The 22646-nt window shown below is 41.2% G+C and overlaps 2 protein-coding genes across 2 annotated transcripts; both read left to right on the top strand.

Moving 5' to 3' along the window:
- The first annotated feature begins 4855 nt into the window (after positions 1–4855).
- LOC136163922 (olfactory receptor 1J4-like) lies at positions 4856–5797 on the top strand. The gene has a single exon (XM_065928750.1). The coding sequence runs from the start codon at positions 4856–4858 to the stop codon at positions 5795–5797; it is 942 nt and encodes a 313-aa protein (XP_065784822.1).
- Positions 5798–12283: 6486 nt separating this feature from the next.
- LOC136162693 (olfactory receptor 1J4-like) lies at positions 12284–13222 on the top strand. The gene has a single exon (XM_065927160.1). The coding sequence runs from the start codon at positions 12284–12286 to the stop codon at positions 13220–13222; it is 939 nt and encodes a 312-aa protein (XP_065783232.1).
- Positions 13223–22646: the final 9424 nt, after the last annotated feature.

Below are 22646 nucleotides of genomic sequence, written 5' to 3'. Positions count from 1 at the left end.
TCAGTGAAAGTGAATGTGAAAGTCGCTCAGTCACGTCCAACTCTTTGCAACCCCATGGATCATACAGTCCATGAAATTCTCCAGGCCAGAATACAGGAGTGCAACCTCTCCCTTCTCCAGGGGATCTTCCCAACACAGGTATCAAACCCCACTCTCCCACAGTGCAGGTGAATTCTTTACCAGCTGAGCTACAAGGGAAGCCCTACTTCAATCTCCCTACTCCTCAGGAGTAGAGAGTCCTGTACATTTTCAAAAATTAATTCATTTATTTTAATTGGAGGCTAATTACTTTACAATATTGTAGTGGTTTTTGCCATACATTGACACGAATCAACCATGGGTGTACATGTGTCCCCCATCCTGAACCCGCCTCCCACCTCGCTCCCCATCCCACCTCTCAGGGTCATCCCAGTGCACCAGCCCTGAGTAGCCTGTCTTATGCATCGAACCTGGACTGGCGATCTATTTCACATACGGTAATATATGTGTTTCAATGCTCTTCTCTCAAGTCATCCCACCCTCGCCTTCTCCCACAGAGTCCAAAAGTCTGTTCTTTACATCTGTGACTTTTTTGCTGTCTTGCATTGTTGCCATCTTTCTAAATTCCATATATATGTGTTAATATACTGTATTCGTGTTTTTCTTTCTGACTTACTGACTCTGTGTAATAGGCTCCAGTTTCATCCACCTCATTTGAACTGATTCAAATGCATTCTTTTTAATAGCTGAGTAATATTCCATTGTGTGTATGTACCACAGCTCTCTTATCCATTCATCTGCCAATGGACATCTAGGTTGCTTCCATGTCCTAGCTATTGTAAACACTGCTGTGATGAACACTGGGGTACACGTGTCTATTTCAATTCTGTTTTCCTCAGTGTGTATGACCTGTAGTGGGATTGCTGGATCGTATGGCAATTCTATTTCCAGTTTTTTAAGGAATCTGCATGCTGTTCTCCATAATGGCTGTACTAGTTTGCCTTCCCACCAACAGTGTAAGAGGGCTCTGTTTTCTCTGCACGCTTTCCAGCATTTATGCTCAACATCACTCATTTTCAGAGAAATGCAAATTAAAACCACAATGAGGTACTATCTCACGTTGGTCAGAATGGCTGCTATCAAAAAGCCCTGTACATTTTAAGGTTCTCTGTGTTTTAATGGAAGCCTGTGTAGGTGTTGGGGAGCCTGCAGAAGCTTGCTGAGTTTCTTACACTGTCTGTACAGAGAACCTGAACTCACAGCGCAGAAGCTGTGGGCAATAGGGGAACTTCCACTTCCCACCCAGAGATTTGACCAGAAGCCCAGGGTACCACTGACTTTAGGGAGAATATCTCCTGTGGCCCCAGGTATAGCTCAGTCCCTCTGGACCCTAAACATACTCCCCATCTGGGGGCCAGGAGGAACCTGGGCAATTAGCCCCCAGTTAACTGCTTCTCTAGTCAGGGATTGGTGGCTGTTTCCCTCTGGGGTTTCTTTCTGATGAGTCAAAGGAGACCTTCTTGCCTGTTATTTTGAGGCTGCTGAACAGACATGAGAGTCTGTAAAGGTCCTCGGGCCACCAAGGTTTGCTCTTTTTCTTTGGATGCTGGGTCTTTTGGGGAGAAAGTGAAGATTCAGGTAACAGAAAGAAACAGAAGGTATCTGAACTCATAGCACTGCTATAGCTCAGAAGAAGCCCAGAAATCTCCATAGTCGTACATGTGTGTCTGTGTGTAAATGTGTGCATGTGTGACCATGAGAGACATTGCATGTATCTGTGTGTGTGTGTTGTGTTTTATGACTATGTGTGTATGTGTAATTGGATTTCCAGAGAAGCTGGAAATTTCCTATCAGTGTGTGCTCCTTTTACTTCCATTCATTGCTGCGTGCTGAATGTAAGGCCTTCTGCATGACTCATGATTTGAATATGTGTGACTTTTTGGTCTACAATGTCTGTGGTATAGGATGCTTGAGAGTTTGTATGTAGCTGCACTGCACATGTGCATTTTGTTTGTGAGTTTTGCATAGATTTGAAGCTGACTTACATCCTGACTGTATTCACCTATTAATAGTTTGAGCACGTGTGTGTGTATGTGTGTGCAAAGTCATTTTTGACTATTTTGTGACTCCATGGACTGTAGCCCACCAGGGTCTTCTAGTCCATGGAATTTTCCAGGCAAGAATACTGGAGTGGGTTGCCATTTCCTACTTCAGGGGATTTTACCAACCCAGGGATTGAACCTGGGTCTCCTGTGTGCCACTGTGCTTCCTGGGAAGCCCAAGTTAGAGAAAAATAAAAATCCATTTGGCAAGTGTTTGTCTGTGACACTGTGTGAGTGCCTTTGTGTAAAAAACCCCACATCTTGACTTACTTCACACAGAAGATACAGGTGTGTGTGTGTGTGTGTGTGTGTGTGTGTGTGTGTGTGTGCATAATGGTCTCATATTTTAGCTTTCCATTTGGCTGAGACCAGAATCCACACAGGCAGCTCCAAAGGAAGCCCACTTTGAGGGACTTCTGACATCCATTTGTCAGTGATGTAAATATTCCAATAGTAGTGGAAACCCAACACTTTTGACATACTTCTTCAATTTTGGTAATACATTTTAGAAACAAAATGCTCATTTCTGATGTCACAGATGTCTACATTCAAATCTTTGTCTTTTCCCCACTTAATAGCTTTGGATTTGGCTTTGGTGATGCTCAGCATCCTCTACTGTCAATGGAATCCTGATGATTGCTGAAAGATCTTGTGTGTAAGGTGCTTCAGACGTTCTAGACACATTGCAAGCTCTTATTCAATAGCAAATTGTAGACTCATGGAGGCTAAGACAACTGACCCTCCATTTCTCCACTACTCAGGAGGCAAAATTTGGTATGAAGACAGGAAAATTAAGCCCATCCATAGGCTCTTTCCCAACCTTCTCCAGGCCGCACTCCCCCACGTTGCCACTTCTCTTTATTACTGAGCAATTCTGTGGCCACCTCTTTCCACATGGTGTTGATGGAATCACAGAACCACTTCTGTATTATTCCCAGCTCTTTGTTGTCATCATGTGGTCTGTTTCTCCTCCAGGAGATCTTTGCGATCCTGGGTTAAGTCTGACCTAGCAACTTTCAGGGAGAAGGCAGTCCTTGGCAGAATAGTCCAGAGCCTGGACCCTTCTTCTACCCTATGAACTGAGTCAATTAATGACCTCAAGCAACTTCCTGGTCTGGAGCAAGCATCTAGTGAGAGATCCTTATACAATGTTAATGTTTATCTTTCTCCCAAGTGTATTTTACCTTTTCATTTTAACTTTTCATATTTCACATTTAAATGTTGCCTCTCTACCACCCATAAAAATAAATGAGTGGGTCCTCTCTCTAGTGGAAATATTATCAGAAAATCAACCTTTGAGTCCAGACTCCACTATACAGTATCTATGTGAGATTATTTAATTTATTTCATTACTCCTGTTAGTGAAATGATGGGGAAAAATTACTATTTTCCAGATACAAATAAACACTGATGGACTGAACAAAATTGAAGGCAAATAAAAACCATTTACAAACTAAAGGGCTGCAGGAATTTGAGTATTGACAGTTATCTGAGCAGAGAGAATCCTTCAAATTTTAAAATAACATTTCTTAAGATCCTGCCTATTCTGTCTAACTAAAGAGAAAGAGAAATAGTAAAGTCACAAGAGCAGAGATTCCAACACATTAAAAAAAACACAAGAGACAGTTGTGACTATGGAAGTTACTGTATGACCATGCTAGCTTCCTACTGCTTCTCAGTAAGTTTACAAGGAAGTTTGATAACACCTACCTCTTAGGACTGTTGAAAAAAATTAGTGAGGCTATTTTCCAAAAATGTCTTAGTTTGACATAGTGTTCATTCAATGTCAGTAGTTATCCAGTGTGAAGATCAATTTTGGGAAGTAGTGAATGGTCAGTCAGGCAACTGAATTCTAGTAGACCCTCCAATCCTTCAGTATCTCTCAGCTCTCAGACCCCACGTCTCAGATCTCAGGTGTCTTCCCACCTATGAACACTCAGATCTGAGCCAACATGAAGCACCAGAAATGGATGGAGATACATGTACAGAAAGAAGGTTTATTTCTTGGCCAGAAGATAAACACGCATTAAGACAAGTTCTACCAGGGAACTGACCCCAGTGATATCTGAATTCTGTTCACCTTAGTGTGTGTGTGCTCAGATAGATGCAAATTTTAGGCCAGTTTCTTGGACCTTTGTGCTGACCATCTCATAATACTGTTTTATTAAATCCTTGAATTTGATACTGAGTTTTTTGGATACGTGTCCTATCAAAAAATAATTGAGAAAATCTTGTATGTATTTTATGTAGGACACTGTTCTTAGATATTAATATGCATTGAAATAGAACGCTCTTATTAACTCTATGACTGTGTGATGTTAGTATCTTTGCATTATAGAGGCACATGTGAGGGCAAGAGAGATTTAGCAACCCAAGTCATTTAGCTAAAAAGAGGTGGGGCCAGGATCGCAACACGAGGAATCTGGCTTCAGGTCCATAATGTTGGTCAGTCCTTTGGAAGGTGTTCCCTAGAGGGTTAGTATCCAGAGAGAAGCGGTCCTGTGTGTCCTATTTATTCCTGTATCTCCAGTCAAAATCTTAATGCCAGAAACACGCTTAATTAAAAAGAAAACTGAAGAATGAATTTGCTCTGGTTTTCATCAAAAGGAACCATTTTGAGCATTGAGGACATGTCACTTGCTCTGGCAATACTAGGTGATAAAAGAAATTTAGGAGAAAATTCTTTTTCTCTGAGAGTAACTTTGAGACCCTAGTGTGGTCAAAGCTTCTGACATTTCCCTCTATCCTTCATCCCCAGCAGACAGGAGAGGAGCATGAGGAGGGAGAACCAGAGCAGCGTGTCCGAGTTCCTCCTCCTGGGGCTCCCCATCTGGCCAGAGCAGCAGGGCGTGTTTTTCGCCCTATTCCTGGGCATGTACCTGACCACGGTGCTGGGCAACCTGCTCATCATCCTGCTCATCAGGCTGGACCCTCACCTCCACACCCCCATGTACTTCTTCCTCAGCCACTTGGCCCTCACTGATGTCTCCTTTTCATCTGTCACTGTCCCTAAGATGCTGATAAACATGCATACTCGGGATCAATCGATCCCCTATGCAGGGTGTGTAACACAGATGTATTTTTTCATATTTTTTGGTTGTGTTGATAATCTTCTTCTTGCAGTGATGGCCTATGACAGGTACGTGGCCATCTGTCACCCTCTCCACTACACCATCATCATGCGAGGAAACCTGTGTATTTCACTGGTGGCTGTGTCCTGGATCTTCTCCTGTGGCAGTGCAATGTCCCACACACTCAGCCTGGCCCGGCTGTCCTTCTGTGCTGATAACACAATCCCTCATTTCTTTTGTGATCTCGCTGCCCTGCTTAAGCTCTCCTGCTCAGACACCTCCCTCAACGAGTTGGTCATCTTCACTGTGGGGGCACTGGGAATCATCATACCACTCACTGGCATCCTAGTGTCTTATGTCCGCATCGGGGTCTCCATCCTGAGAGTCCCCTCGACCAAAGGGATTTACAAAGCCTTGTCCACCTGCGGCTCCCACCTCTCTGTGGTTTTCCTATTCTATGGGACAATTATGGTTCTGTACATTTTCCCACCATCAAACAACTCCAATGACAAAGACATAATTGCTTCAGTGATGTACACAGTGGTCACGCCCATGCTGAACCCTTTCATCTACAGTCTGAGGAACAGGGACATGAAGGGGGCTCTCGGGAGACTTTCTAGGTGGGAGATCTTCTTCTCTAAGTAACAATACCTCACCTTCTCAGCTTCTGATTCTGAAGAACCAAATGGCACCTGTCAGAGATTCCCCCATGGATGTCTATGCCAAGGACCAGCCTGTTGCCATACCCACTGTGCATCCCTGCTTCCTGCCACTTGCTTTGCTTGTTCTTTTGTTTGTTCTTCCTGAAACCAGTGAGTTCCAGGCCTAGACACATAGCAAGGGCTATTTGTTGTAACCATCTGTGTTTTTTGAACCAACTTCTTTTTGCTTTAGCTTTATTTTTTGTCTCTTTCTGTTTCATAAGCCTTGGGATCAGGCAACATACTAAAACACCATCGTTTCACTATCTTCAAAGCACCAAATGTCTTTTAAGTCATGAGTAGGAAGTGTCATCTTTATCAATTACACTATTGACTTATAGTTATGAACAGGCAAAAAGACCCCTTATTTTGATACATGTTTCCTCTTTAAGGAAAAAGAAAATTTGACTGCAAATTTATTTGCTCTTTGAATGTGTTAGAGCAAATAACAGTTTTTAAATTTTAATGTTATTTTTAAAAATAACATTTTTAAAAGCTGTATCTTCTCATTCTTTAAGTTTCTGATGCCTATGTCAAGAATACTAGATGATGACACTTGGACTAAAGTGATTAAGAAAAGCACAGGGAACTGATTCAAGATACATATTCTAAAAAATAAATGTCTACAACTACACTGAGAATTCTATCGAGAATTTTTATGGTAGAATCCAGGAAAAATTTTTGCCAAAGTTTTGCCACAGCTGAAAGAGCATCTTATCCTTGGGAGCCTTGTAGATAATGAAATATGAACCAAAACTGAACACAAAGAATCATTGCTTGATGAGACATTGCAATAAGGCAGATATAACTCTGATCTCTTTAGATAGTGGCTGACTGCAAAAGACAGGCTTCCAAAGGAATCTGCTCTGAAAAATGAAGATGGATAAAAACATATTTCCATGTTTAATATTTCTGTGAAATGTCTTTGTGTGGAAAGTATTCCCTAGTGTGAAAATTGTGTTAATTAAGATAATGGCGGGGGGAGGTCTCAATGGAAAATATTTCTGTTGTTTGGGGACTCCGGCTTATTTCTAATTTTTCATTTTTATTTACAGTTTTATTGGAAGTGTAATTGACATACAGTTTTTAAAAGTTCAACTGAAGATATTTTGACATACACATGAACAGATGGCACCTTGATCTTGGACTTCCTAGCCTCTAGACCTCAGACAAACAGGGGTCTACCATAGTGGCTGTACCAATTTGTATTCCTACTAGCACTGAACCAGGGTTCTTGTTGCTCCGCATCCTCACCAGCATTTAGCATTGTCAGTATTTTGGATTTTGACTTAGCTTTGTTACTCTTTTGTCTGTAGAAAGGGAACTGATCTACTGACTATAACTATTACTGAGCCTGTCTATGTGGGCAGGCCTGTGTTAGGCATCTGGACAAAGAGAAACATCAACCAAAGTGTCTTTGGCATACATGCAACTTTTTAGGGTCAGAATAAACGAACCTCATCATATTTGGAGGCAAATGTGTGTGTCTCAAGGCTGATGATTTGGGAAGCTTCTTAAAATGATACACAGCCTTTAGCAGGACCTAGAAAATCATGCATTTTTGAGAGATGGAGAATACTGGAGGTGGCCATCCCAAAAATTATGGTGGTGGCAACTGTGACTGTGGGTTGAGAATGGCAAGGCAAAATGTGGATTTAGTATATTAGTCAGTTCTCTACAGATTTAATAAATTATTTGTTGGAGTGTGAAGCTTCCTCCTCAGAAAGAAGTTTCTTCCTTTCATTAAAGGTTATGAAAACATTCTCATTTGAATCAACTATTTTTTATTCATATCTAACTTTCTCAGGATGCCTACTCTGACCACTTTGCTTAAATGTGTTTCTAGTCACTTCTCATATCCCTATCCTGATCTGTTAACACCATGATGATTTTTACCAACTGCCAAGTCATAGATTGTACTATTTTGATTTTTTGTGTTCTTGTTTTACTATGTAGACTTGTTTTGTTTTGGATTTTTGTTTCCTCCCCTTAGACTGCAAGCTATACCAAATAACATGTACTTCCCTGGTCGCTCAGGTGATAAAGAATCTGCCTGCAGTGCAGGAGATCTATGTTTGATCCCTAGGTTGGGAAGATCCCCTGGAGAAGGGAAAGACTACCCACTCCAGTATGTTTGTATTTTATTCACTCTGTGTTCCACAGCCTAGCTTGTCACCTTTGTAAAGTCTTTAGTCAATATATATCAGAAAGAACAAATGAATACATGAAGTTAATTAAATATCCTGAGATTTAAAAATTATTGCTGGTATCCTCTAATAATTACTACACATTTTCATGTACCAGGCACTGAGATAAGAATGCTAATGTGTATTATCTCATATAATCCTCACAACAACCTCTTGAGGAAGGTATGATTCGTAACCCCAAGTTACATTTCAGATTGAATACTGTAGAACTGAATTATATTGTTTAGGAGCTCTTGTTTAGGAGCTCACAGTAAGTGACAGAGTCCAAAATCAATTCCAACAGTGTCTTTGTCATGACCTATGGGGTACATTCTTCTGTTCTCCAATCTTCTGAGCTAGGCTCAGCCCCTGCTCTATAGGAGCCTCTCCAGGCAGGGGGGAGACCAGTGAATTCTAGGCATGGCTTGTGCCAGATGTTCAGGAGCCGTGCTCTGATATGGGAGCAGGCTTACTTTATCTCCATGAACATTTATGAAGCCCAAGACTGACTTTGGTCCCTTTGCCACCCACCTGAAAGAAGCATATTAGACAGAAAGGAGACCAAGTTATCACCAGCATCAGAAACACTGTCCCCAGGGACTCCACGGTTTCAGCACCTCTGGCCCCTGCACGGGCCCCTCCCCTAGAGGCCAGCAGGAATGTTGTTCAATTAGCCCACATTGACTGTTTCTTTGTTGATGATCCTGGGTGTTTTTCCCTCATGTCTTCCTTCTGCTATAAAATAAAAGCCTCCCGCCCATTGTTCTGTTACTGATAAACCGACATGCAAGTCTATGGCAGTCCCTGAACCACAGAGGCTGTATCTTGTCCTTTGGCTCCTGGATCTGTTGGAAAGAAAGCAAGGACTAAGGTAATATCCCAAAGCAGAAGGAATTTGAGCATATTGATAACAAACATAGGTCAGAGGGGCTTGTGTAAACTGATATGTGTGTGTGATTATGAGACTGAGTGTGCATGTTCTGTGTTTTCTACATGTGTGTTGCTGACTCATATATGGAAAATCTCCACCTGGGATGTGCATTGACCAGGCATGGCTAGAAATCTATGGGTAGTATATGTGCTTTAGTGGTTAAGCTTATGTTGCCTGTGTAGTGTCTATGTGACTCTCTGTGTTGTTGTGATTTGAGTATTTGTGATTGTCTGGGAGTACCTGTACATATGCATTTCTATTACATTTTTTTTTGTCAGTTCTTTGTGGGACTCTTTGTACGTTATGTATGCTTTACCTCTATGAGAGAATGCTTATTTATGAACTTCCTGTGAAACAGATTTGTACCCTGATCATCTTCATCTATGGCATGCATATGTCAGAGAGAATAGGAAATTACCATTTAACAGTATGTGTGTTGTGAAGTATATGTGTGGGAGAAAGAGAGAAATTACAGGTGTAGAGGTGTCTGTACTATATTTAACAGACTCACGTCTCTACTAAATTCACCCAGAAGTGATAGGGGAAATGCAAGGGATTAAATTCTAATAAAGCTGTGTGTGTGTGTGTGTAGGTGTGTTTGTGTATACATGCACACGTGTGCCTGTGTGTAGGACAGTCTTTTCAGTGTTCCTCTTGACTCAGACCAGAACCTACCAAGGCACTTTCAAATTGGATCCTCCTCAAGACCTATTGCTGCCATTGGACTTGGTGAGTTGACTTTTCCTATAATGTACGCAGAACCCTAAACATGTCCCACTCGGGCCTTCGGTATTGTTCATATTGACACTTTAGGAGCATGGTAACCTGGTTCAGTGTCCAGGTTCTGGTGCGCTAGGAATCTGGTGGTGCCATGCAATAGTTTTCTGGGCTTAACATTTGATCTCTCTGAGGTTCGCAGCCTTAAATGTAAAATAAGGTAACAATATGCTATGAGATATTGTCTGCATGTCAGGCATGTAGTAAGACCTAGCTAGCTGTATATTATTTCCCAAATAGAGGCTAATGTCCCTGGCTGGCTCTTCTTCAAGTAACTCTAACATGGGAGAATATGTCATGTCAGTTAGAACAGAAAGTTCATGCAAAGTTTCTCTCCCAAAAGTTAGGTTACAGCTTCAGTCCTGAGTATCTCTCACATTGCCATTTAAACGCATGAGGAATGCTTACTTTCTTCTGGTTCACCTCTTGACATGCAGCTCTGTGCCTGCTTCAGGCTTCCTGGTCACCCCATCCAGCACTCTCCCTTCCAGAGAAACCAGAGCTCTTGGTTGAGGTTTCACCCAAAAATTGTCAATAAGCATCCAGACTCCATAGGGTGGGAGGTCACCTCCTTCCTCCTAGTGTCCTTGTGGTCCTAAGAATCACCTCGGTTTGGAATAAGAATCTACTACTATCAGATATGCAGTCCTTTGTGTTAATGTCAGTTTCTTCTTTTAGGCATGCATCATGCATGCTAGTTGCTTCACTTGTGTCCTTGTCTTTGCAACCCTATGGACTGTAGCCTGCCAGACTCCTCTGTCCATGGGATTCTCCAGGCCAGAACACTGGAGTGGGTTGCCCTGCTGTCCTCCAGGGTATCTTCCTGTCACAGGGATTGAACCCATGTCTCTTATGTCTCCTGCATTGGCAGGTGGGTTCTTTACCACTAGCACCACCTGTGAAGCCCCTTCTAGACATTTGGGTATTTTAATTCCATTACCCACTCCCCCACCCCCAAATGGGAAGTCTGTCCCTAATGAACAGAGTATCAGCAGACTTTGAGATCAAGTTCTACCACCAAATACATTTTGTAAGAGATCAAGTTCTACCACCAAATACATTCTCACATTAGTAGAATGAAAGAAAATAAGTCACTGTTTTCGCTCCTTCTCAGACACAAAATGTATGCTGACTGCATATAATTGAAGGCATATGGAAGCCATTTGTACAGTGTAGATTGTGGGAATCTAAATGGATATATGTATGAGAGTTGGCAGATGGGTGCACTGGTAGTTGAGGTCATATTAAGCATAGAAATCCTCTTTCAAAGACAGAAATAACATGTCTCAAAAGCATTGCTCTTCTGATCAATTAAATAAGGGAAGGGAGAGTATGTAAATAAGAGTAGAGACTTAATAAAAAGTTGAGTAAAGAGTGATGACTCTCACAGTTACTGGCTGTGTGATCAAGGGCTGGTTTCTTAGCATCTCTTAGCTTGAGCATCACACACACATGATGTGTATACTAAAATCCATTTATTTTGTCTGGTGCATAGTAGACCCCATACTCAGTAAATGTCAATTACATTAGGACTGATAGTGTGGACTAGCCATATAAATCAGATAAATATTAATTCTAATAGGCATCACTTATCATATACCGTCTCTGATATCCTAGGGCAAATGTTCCAGTGCCTCACTGCATATGACTACCTAGATTGAGGCAATTTGATTCACTAAAGGTAGATGCAGGGAAATGAACAACAATGGAGATGGGTGAAATACAATTTATTTTGCTCCAAATTAAACAAAATTAATCAAGTTAAGCTCTATCAGGAAATTAACCACAGGGTCTAGGGTGTGTGTGTGTGTGTGCACGCGCACACGCGTGCATCTCCCTTGGGACATTAGGAGCCCATGTAGATTAACAAAGCTTTGAGATCAGCTACCTGGTCTCCTCCTATTCCTGGTGTAATGAATGGGTTTCTGAAGATTAATCCAGGATGTATCTGGATACTCACACTGGTGTGAAGATATTAAATGATGTATCTCTGCCCTTACTATGTGAACATTGTACTAATATCATAACTCACATTGAATCATTTAATTCTTCTACAATCCCTATGTGTAAGTGTTACTGTGAATACTCTAGAGGTTCAAAATGAAACTGGCAGAGAGTAAGTTGATGCAAATAACTAGAAAGTCTTGGAGTCAGAACCCAATAGAAATCTCATTACAAATACAATGAATTGAGCAAGTTTCTGAAGAGGCTACTCCTGAACATATGAGCTCCCTGAAGGAAGGGTCTTTGTCTTTGTTTTCTCCAGCAAAGAGTCTCCTGATAGAACTTAACTTGTCTCTCATATTGTTAAACAAATAAATAAGTTTCCCCTGGTATACACTGAAGGACAATTATTGCTCATTGGAGCTCTGATAACTTCCTCCTGCTCCACTGGGGGAGAGTGGGGATTGAGGTGATAGCATGTGAGGAATATCCTGAGGAATTCCTCAGTGGAAAGTAGGTAGCCCTACAGTGATTGTTGTTATCATGATTTATCATCTGGGACATTTCCAATCTAAGCAGAGAGACAAGGAGCATGAGGAGGGAGAACCAGAGCAGCATTTCTGAATTCCTCCTCCTGGGGCTCCCCATCCGGCCAGAGCAGCAGGGTATGTTCTTCGCTCTGTTCGTGGGCGTGTACCTGACTACAGTGTTGGGCAACCTGCTCATCGTCCTGCTCATCAGGCTGGACCCTCACCTCCACACCCCCATGTACTTCTTCCTCAGCCACTTGGCCCTCACTGACATCTCCTTCTCATCTGTCACCGTCCCTAAGATGCTCATGAACATGCAGACGCAGCATCAATCCATCTCCTATATAGGGTGTGTGACACAGACATATTTCTTCCTCTTTTTTACTGATCTTGATGATTTCCTGCTCACCTCAATGGCCTATGATCGGTATGTGGCCATCTGCCACCCTCTCCACTACTCCACCACCTTGGGACAGGGGCTGTGCACCTTACTAGTAACTGTGTCCTGGATTCTCTCCTGTGCCAGTGCCCTATGTCACACCCTCCTCCTGACCCGGCTGTCCTTTTGTGCTGACCACAGCATCCCCCATTTCTTCTGTGACCTTGATGCCCTGCTGAAGCTCTCCTGCTCAGACACATCCCTCAATGAGCTGGCCATTTTCACAGTAGGAGTGGCTGTCATTGTCCTCCCACTAGTATGCATCCTGATCTCATATGGTCGCATTGGGGCCACCATCCTGAAGGTCCCTTCCACCAAGGGGATCTGCAAAGCATTGTCCACATGTGGCTCCCACCTCTCTGTGGTTTTCCTATTTTATGGAACAATTATTGGACTTTATACTTTACCCTCATCCAGCACCTCTAACGACAAGAACATAATAGCTTCAGTGATGTACACAGTGGTCACACCCATGCTGAACCCTTTCATCTACAGTCTGAGGAACAGAGACATGAAGAGGGCTCTCAGAAGACTTTCCAGGAGGGAGAACTTCTCTAAGTAGCCATACTTCACCGTTTCAGTTCTTCCTTCAATGAATGGCACAGTGTCAGACATTCCTCATGGAAAACCATTCCGAAGACCATCCTTGTGCTGGTATCCACTGCACTTCCATGTTTCCAGCCACTAGCTTTGCTTGTTCTTTTCTGTTTGCTCCTCCTGAAACCAGAATTCCAGGCATAGACACACCAAGTGCTATTTGTTGTAACCACCTGTGTCCTTTTAAACCAACTTCTTTTTGCTTTAGCTTTATTTTATGTCTCTTTATGTTTCATAAGCTTTGAGATCTGGCAACATTAGAGCACCATCATCTTAGTTGTCTTCAAAGCACCAAGTGTATTTTAAGTCATGAGTAGGAAATGTCATCTTTTACAATTATACTATTGACTTATAGTTATGGGTAGACCAAAAAAAATCACTACTTTGTTACATATGTCTCCTCTTCAAAGAAAAAGAAATTTTGACTGCTAATTTATTTGCTATTTAGATTTGTTAGGCATTTTAAACAGCTGTGTCTTCTCATCCTTTAAGTTTCTGATGACTATGTTGAGAATATTAGAAATGTCAAATGTGCTGTGGTTTGGAAATGGTTATCTTTTGTAGTGTTTATGTGAACCTCTTATATGAGTTTGTATCAATGTTTGTGAAACTTAGTGGTGTTGGTAATTAGATCACTCTTAAAATGGCTATATAAAATTAATAATAACCCATATTTTAACAATCAACTCCTTAGTTTCATTCTCAATTTTTATCATATTTTTTTCTATAGCTGTCTCAATTTAACTTGTAAGTTTAGGGTAAGAACATTCAAAATGCTGCTTTAGCTATAGGATCATCTGATCAATTACATGCTTCATATGGGTTTTCAAAGTCTAAACACAAAACAAAACTTCTGACAGTTGATTGTAATGCACAGTTGAGGTTGAGGACACTTGGACTAAATGATTAAGAGAAGCACATAAGACTGAGTCAAGATTCATATCTTATCAATGTATGACAAAACCCACTGAAAAATAAAAATAAATAAATAAATAAATAAACAAAAAAAAAAAACAAATGCATGTAAAAAAATATAAAAAAAAATAAAAAAAAGTAAAAAACAAAACAAAACAAAAACACCTGTACCTACACTGGACTTTCTTGGTGGCTCAGATGGTAAAGAATCTGCCTGCAATGCCAGGGACCCTGTTTTGATCCCTGTGTCGGGAAGACTCCCTGGAGAAGGAAATGGCAACCCAGTCCAGTATTCTTGCCTGGAGAATTCCATGGACAGAGGAGCCTGGCTGGCTACAGTTCATGGAGTCTCAAAGAGTTGGACACGACTGAGCAACTAACACTTTCACTTTTATACCTATACTGGGAATTGCTATAGAGAATTTATATGGTAGAACACAAGAGTAAAATTTTGCCAAAGTTTTGCAATTATCCTTGGGAGCCTTGTAGATAATGAAATGTGGACCAAAACCAAACACAAAGAATCATCCCTCAATGAGACATTACAATATGGCAGATGTAACTCTGATCTCCCATCCTTTAGATAGTAGCTGGATGGAAAAAAAGCTTATTTACAAAGGAATCTGCTTGGAAAATGAAGATGGAAAAAAAAACATATTTCCATGTTAATTCCTTTGTGAAATACATTTGTGTGGAAAGTCTTCCCTGATATGAAAATTGGGTTAATTAAGATAATGGGGGAGGGGGTCTCAACGGAAAATTTCTCTGTTGTCCAAGGGGACTCCTGTATGTCTTATTTCTTCATTTTCATTTACAGTTTTATTGAGGTGTAATTGACATATAGTTTTTAAATGTTCAACTGTAGGTATCTTGACATCCACATGTGAGTTTCCTCATATGCTTTTGTAAGCCTGCCCTACCTTCACCTATACCTAATGTTTTAATTTGTGTCTTTTTTCTTAATCAGCTTGGTTGACAAATTTTATTATTTTCTTTAAAGAACCAATTTTTTGTTTTATTGTTATTATATATTGCTTTTTCTGTTTTCTCTTTCACATATTTCTGCTTTTTTATTATCATTTTCTTTGTTTTGCCTACTTTGGGTTTTGGATTCACAAAAGACCCTGAATAGCCAAAGCAAACTTGAGGGGAAAAAAACACCTGAAGCAGCACATATCATGATTTCTAACTATATTGCAAAGTTATAGTAATCAAAACAGTATGACATTAGCTTAAAACAGATGCATAGATATAGTGGAACAGAATAGACAGACTGGAAGTATTAACAAACCTATATGTATATGGTCAACTAAGTTTACCAAAAAAGTACCAACAATATACAATGGGGAAAGGACAGTCTCTTCAATAAATAGTGGTAGGAAAACTGGACAGCCACATGAAAAAGAGTGAAATTGGACTACTACCTTATACTCCTAAAATAAGTACAAAAATTAACTCAAAATGGATTAAAGACTTGAACGTAGACTTGAAACCATTAAAATCCTAGAAAAACACATAGGCAACAGTCTCCTAGACACTGTTTTTGATGGTGATTTTTTAAAATTTTGACACCAAAAGCAAAGGCAACCAAAGCAAAAGTAAACAGGTGGTACTATATCAATTTATAAAGCTCTGCACAGCAAAGGAAATCTCCACAGAATGAAAAGGCAACCTAATAATGGAAGAAAATATTTGCAAATAATATATTTGAAAAGGGATTAATATCCCCCCAAATTATAAAGATTTTATACAACTAGATTACAAACAATCAGACAATCAAATGAAAAAATGAGCAGAGGATATGAAATGGATATGTTTCCAAAGAAGACATACAGGTGGCCAATAGGCACACGAAATGATGCTCAACATCACTAATCATTGGTTTTGTTGCTAAGTCATGTCCAACTCTTGTGACCCCATGGACTGTAGCCCACAAGGCTCCTCTGTTCATGGGATTTCTCAAGCAAGAATACTGGAGTGGGTTGCCATTTCCTTCTCCAGAGGATCTTCCTGATCCAGGGATAGAAACTGGATCTCCTGCATTGCAGGTGGACATTGGGAAGATGCAAATCAAACCATAATGAGATATCACCTCACTCCTATTAGAAGGGCTATTATCAAAAAGACAACAGTAATATGTGTTGGCAAGAATGTGGAGAAAGGGGAATGATTGTGTACTGTTGGTGGGAATATAAATTGGTGCAGCTGCTGTGGAAACCAGTATAGAGGTTCCTCAAAAAATTAAAAATAAAGCTACTGTAGAATCCAGTAATTTCACATCTGGGGTATTATCCAAGTAATAATTATTTGAAAAAAATTATACAAATTTATTCTAGAGAAAACAAAAACAGTAATTTTAAAAGAGATATATGCATCCAAATATTCATTACAGCATTATTTACAAGAGCCAAGATATGGAAACAACCTAAGTGTCCATCAGTGAGTGAATGGATGAAGAAGATAATTGTATGTATATATGTGCATGAAACAGGCAAAAGGAGTCCAAAGGTGTAATTTTCCAGTTTTAAAATGAAGAAGTCCTGAGGGTGTAATGTACAGCATGGTGACTATAATTATTAATAATAATACTATATCACATATTCAAAAGTTGCTGAAAATCACTGCAGATGGTGACTGCAGTCATGAAAGTTATGACCAACCTAGACAGCATACTAAAAAGCAGAGACATTGCCTTGCCAACAAAGGTCCATCTAGTCAAGGCTATGGTTTTTCCAGTGGTCATATGGATGTGAGAGTTGGACTGTGAAGAAAGCTGAGTGCTGAAGAATTGATGCTTTTGAACTGTGGTGTTGGAGAAGACTCTTGAGAGTCCCTTGGACTGCAAGGAGATCCAACCAGTCCATCCTAAAGGAGATCAGTCCTGGGTATTCATTGGAAGGACTGATGCTGAAGCTGAAACTCCAATACTTTGGCCGCCTCATGCGAAGGGTTGACTCGCTGGAAAAGACTCTGATGCTGGGAGGGACTGGGGGCAGGAGGAGAAGGGGACAACAGAGGATGAGATGGCTGGATGGCATCACCAACTCAATGGGCATGAGTTTGATTTAACACCGGGAGTTGGTGATGGACACGGAGGCCTGGCGTGCTGCAATTTATGGGGTCGTAAAGAGTCAGACATGACTGAGCTACTGAACTGAACTGAACTGAACTGAAGACTGCAGATCTTAAATGTCCACATCACAAGAAAAAATATTTTTGGAACTATGTATGAGGACAAATGTTAACTAGACTTATTGTGGTGATTGTTTTATAATATGTAAATATTAAATATCAAATCATTATGTTGTACACCTAAAACCAACATAATTTATATGTCACTATACCCTAATCCTAAAAACTCTTATAAAAGAATAAAACAATTCTGATAAAGAACATCTCTTTTTAAAAAACTAAAGAGCATATTATATTTCATGGTAACATTCTTAAGCTTGCCTCCAAGATTTTTAATGAAACAAAGATTAATAATTTTTACTCTACTTTCCAACCAGAGCCTTTATACTAGTATGATAAAACTGGCAGTGTTAAGAACTTAATCTATGAACATTACAATCTTTACAACATAGTTTTGGTCAGATTCTCAGTCACAGCTACTCTGCAAACACCCGAGGTAAAGAGAAATGCTTCTATTTAGGGTGCTCTAGGGGGACTCTGCAGAGAAGGCAAGGTAATCCACTCCAGTACTCTTGCCTGGAAAATCCCATGGGCAGAGGAGCCTGGTAGGCTGCAGTCCATGGGGTCATGAAGAGTCGGACACAACTGAGAGACTTCATTTTCACTTTTCACTTTCATGCATTGGAGAAGGAAATGGCAACCCACTCCAATATTCTTGCCTGGAGAATCCCAGGGAGAGAGGAGCCTCGTGGGCTGCCATCTGTGGGGTCATTCAGAGTCAGACACAATTGAAGCGACTTAGCAGCAGCAGCAGCAGGGGCATTCTGATGCTTGTACTTATATTTGGTCTTTGGGTTTTTTGCTTGCTTCTACATACTCTTTGGGTAGTCAGAATCAGCAATCCCACCCCGTAAATATTGTTATTATTGTGTTACATTAATGACTCTATGCCATAGTGACTTGATCTCCCAATGCTTTGTCCTCCATCTCTATTACGTATCCAGCCACCACCAGTGATAATTTGAGCAATCAGAATGCTACCATATCCCAAAGGTTATCTACCACTCATTGTCATGAAGGTGACTCAGGAGCTTTTCAAATATATGAGCAACCCAATCTCAGAATTCTGGCTTTAGTCTGTCTGTCCTTTAGCAAGGACAATGTCTGCTATCAATTACTATTTTATGTAGGGTCCTGACAACAAACAATTATGCACTCAGACGGTGAGAAGGAGTTACCATTCATAATTATGAACACAGAAGGTGTGAAAGCACTGTCATCATAATTAACGCCCTCAGTCATATCCGACTCTTCATGACCCCATTGACTGTAACCCATCAGGTTCCTCTATCCATGAAATTTTCCAGGCAAGAATACTGGAGTGGGTTGCCATTTCCTACTCCAGGGATCTTCCTTACCCAGGGATCGAACCTGCGTCTCTTGCATCTCCTGCATTGGCAGGGAGATTCTTTACTATGGCACTACTCTTAGTATAAGCCATGAGTATTCTAGCTGTGAGAAAGAGGCTACTTGAGATGAACTACAACCTATAGGTACAGGGACAAAGGCAAAACAAACCCTAGTCTGGCAGAGAAGAGGAAATCTCGACCTCAAATCTCCTCCCATGGCTTAACCCTACAAGAATTCAGAGGCCCAAGAATATCAGAAACAAGAAAACCTTGGTTTGAAATAATACTGAGAAAGAAGGAAATAGTCATAATTGTTATTTGAAAAATATAGAAAATAACCTTCAAATATATATCCAAAATTTCTGAGAAAAGAACAATAGGTAAGTCACCTTGGGGCATGCATACTAAGTAGCTTCAGTTGTATCAACTCTTTGCGACATTATGGTCTGTAGCCCAAGAGGCTCCTTTGTCTATGAAATTCTCCAGGCAAGAATATTGTAGTGGTTTGCCATACCCTCCTTCAGGGGATCTTCCCAATCCAGAATTCAAACCTGTATCTCCTGTGACTCCTGCATTGCAGGTGGATTCCTTACTGCTGAGCCACCCGGGAAGCCCCGGTCACCTTGGTAGCATTGTTAAATAGTTTAACTTGAGATGGAAAACCAGTCAAAGCAAGTGAAATAAAGTGAAATGTTCAGAGGTAATTATTACAATCTACTGCATAAAGAAAGGCAATGCCAAAGAATGCTCAAACTACCACACAATTGCACTCATCTCACACGCTAGTAAAGTAATGCTCAAAATTCTCCAAGCCAGGCTTCAGCAATACATGAACCATGAATTTCCAGATGTTCAAGCTGGTTTTAGAAAAGGCAGAGGAACCAGAGATCAAAATTGCCAACATCCACTGGATCATTGAAAATGCAAGAGAGTTCCAGAAAAATATCTATTTCTGCTTTATTGACTATGCCAAAGCCTTCATCTGTGTGGATCACAATAAACTGTGGAAAATTCTGAAAGAGATGGGAATACCAGACCTCCTGACCTGCCTCTTGAGAAACCTGTGTGCAGGTCAAGAAGCAATAGTTAGAACTGGACATAGAACAACAGACTGGTCCCAAATAAGAAAAGGAGTACGTCAAGGCTGTATATTGTCACCCTGCTTATTTAACTTATATGCAGAGTACATCATGAGAAATGCTGGGCTGGAAGAAGCACAAGCTGGAATCAAGATTTCTGGGAGAAATATCGATAACCTCTGTTATGCAAATTACACCACCATTATGGCAAAAAGTGAAGAAGAACTAAAGAGCCTCTTGATGAGAGTGAAAGAGGAGAGTGAAAAGTTGGTTTAAAGCTCAACATTCAAAAAACTAAGATCATGGCATTGGGTCCCATCACTTCATGGCAAATACATGGGGAAACAGTGGAAACAGTGCCAGAATTTATTTTTGGGGGGCTCCAAAATCACTGCAGATGGTGATTGCAGCCATGAAATTAAAAGATGCTTACACCTTGGAGGGAAAGTTATGACCAACCTAGACAGCATATTAAAAAGCAGAGACATTACCTTGCCTACAAAGGTCTGTCTAGTCAAGGCTATGGTTTTTCCAGTGGTCATGTATGGATGTGAGCATTGGACTGTGAAGAAACCTGAACACTTAAGAATTGATGCTTTTGAATTATGGTGTTGGAGAAGACTCTTGAGAGTCCCTTGGACTGCAAGGAGATTCAACCACTCCATCCTAAATGAGATCAATCCTGAGTGTTCACTGGAAGGACTGATCTTGAAGCCGAAACTCCAATACTTTTGCCACCTGCTGTGAAGAACTGACTCATTGGAAAATACCCTGATGCTGGGAAAGATTGAGGGCAGGAGGAGAAGGGGATAACAGAGGATGAGATGGTTGGATGGCATCACCGACTCAATGGACATAAGTTTGGGTAAACTCCAGGAGTTGATGATGGACAGGGAAGCCTGGCATACTACTGTTCATGGGGTCGCAAAGAGTCAGACATGACTGAGTGACTGAACTGAACTGAACTGACTGCATAATTAGCATTTACTTGTGTCCCTCCAAAGCTCATACATTGAAACCTATTCCCCAATATGATGGTATTTAATGTTAATTAGGTTATGAGGGTGGAGCCCTCATGAATGGTATCAGTGCCCTGAAAAAGAGACCCCAGAGAGCTCCCTTTGCCCAGTCAGGACACAGCAAAAAGATGACCGTCTATGAACTAGGAAGCAGGCTCTCACCAGACACCAAGTCTGTTAGCATCTTAGTTTTGAACTCTCCAGCCTCCAGGACTATGAGAAAACAATGCTTGTTGCTTAAGCTACCCAGTCTTTGATATTCTGTTATAGTAGCTGAAACAGATTAAGATACACTCTTATCTACAAAAAGAAGAAATAAAGATGCATGGTGGCCAAGATGGCAGAGTAAGAAGACCCTGAGCTCCTCTTCTCCCACAAGCACACCAAAATTACAGCTATTTACAGAGCAATTATCTAAGATAATGACCTGAAGACTAGCAGGAAAGATTTCCCACAACTAAATATATAAAGAAGGAAACAGTGAGACAGGTAGGAGGGGTAGAGATGTGATATTGTCAAAATTCATACCCCTGGAGAGGTGACCCACAAAAGGAAGGATAATCACAATTGAAGAAGTTCTTGCCTAAAAGCCAGGAGTCCAAGCACCACATCAGGCTTCCCAGCCTGGAGGTTCTGCCCAGGGAAGACAGGCTCCCAGAATGTCTGGCTTTGAAAGCCAGCAGGGCTTGCATGTGGGAGAGGGCTGTAGGAAAGAGACTCTACTTTGAAAGGGTACATGCTAAATCTCACATGCTCTGAGTCCCCATGCAGAGACAATAATTTGAAAGGAGCCCCTCAGATTCACTTGCTGATCTTGGAGAATCTCTCAGAGAGACAAGAGCCAACCAACTAGGACTCCATCTGTGAGCATAGATGCTGGCAGCAGCCATTCATAGAAGCTTGTTCTGCCATAAGAAGACCACTGCTGGCAAGTGCCATGTGGGCGTTCTCCCTCTAGTCCACCAGCACCAGAGGTTTACCTAACCACCAGTCCCAGGTCCCTCAACAGCCAGTGGCCTAGTTACCCCCACCAGTGGGCTGGCACCAACCCAGGGATGACTTAGTAGTCACACCAGGCCTGGCCCCAGCCAGCCCCACCCAGTTGGAGCCAGCAGTCGACACATGAAGAAGAGCCAGGCAGCCAATTGGATAAGGGACCACTATTACCTACCAGTTCCCTACAATAGCCAGTCCTTCCACAGAAGAAGGACTCACACAGCCTACATAGGGGGCATCCCTAGAATATATAGCTTAGATGGCCAGGGGGTAGCATGCTGTTAGGCACATGGTACATCTCTATGTAGGATTACTTCTCCAATACTGGGAAACATAACCAATGTACCTAATACGTAGAAATAAACACAGAGAATTAGACAGAAGAGGAGACAGAAGAATATATTCCAAAAAAAGGAATAAGACAAAGCCACAGAAGAACAAAGGAAAGTGGAGATAAGGTAATGGTCACTGTCATTTAATTGCTAAGTCATGTCCAACCCTTTGTGACCCCATGGACTGCAGCATGCCAGGCTTCCCTGTCCTTAACCATTTCCCAGAGTTTGCTCAACTCATGTCCATTGAGTCAGTGATGCCATCCAACCATCTCATCCTGTGTCACCCCCTTCTCCTTCTGACCTCAATATTTCCCGGCATCAGGGTCATTTCACATCAGATGGCCAAAGTATTGGAGTTTCAGCATCAGTCTTTCCAATGAATATTCAAGGTTGATTTACTTGAGGATTGACTGGTTGGATCTCCTTGCAGTCCAAGAGACTCTCAAGAGTCTTCTCTAACACCACAGTTCAAAAGCATCAGTTTTTAGGCACTCAAACTTCTTA

This window comes from Muntiacus reevesi, chromosome 3 (assembly GCF_963930625.1).
Source record: "Muntiacus reevesi chromosome 3, mMunRee1.1, whole genome shotgun sequence".
Classification (NCBI taxonomy): Eukaryota; Metazoa; Chordata; class Mammalia; order Artiodactyla; family Cervidae; genus Muntiacus; species Muntiacus reevesi.
This window is presented reverse-complemented; position numbering and strand designations above follow the sequence as displayed.

Bases quoted from the DNA above. Each gene is read 5' to 3' on its own strand.
- LOC136163922 (XM_065928750.1), top strand. From the start codon at position 4,856: ATGAGGAGGGAGAACCAGAGCAGCGTGTCCGAGTTCCTCCTCCTGGGG.
- LOC136162693 (XM_065927160.1), top strand. From the start codon at position 12,284: ATGAGGAGGGAGAACCAGAGCAGCATTTCTGAATTCCTCCTCCTGGGG.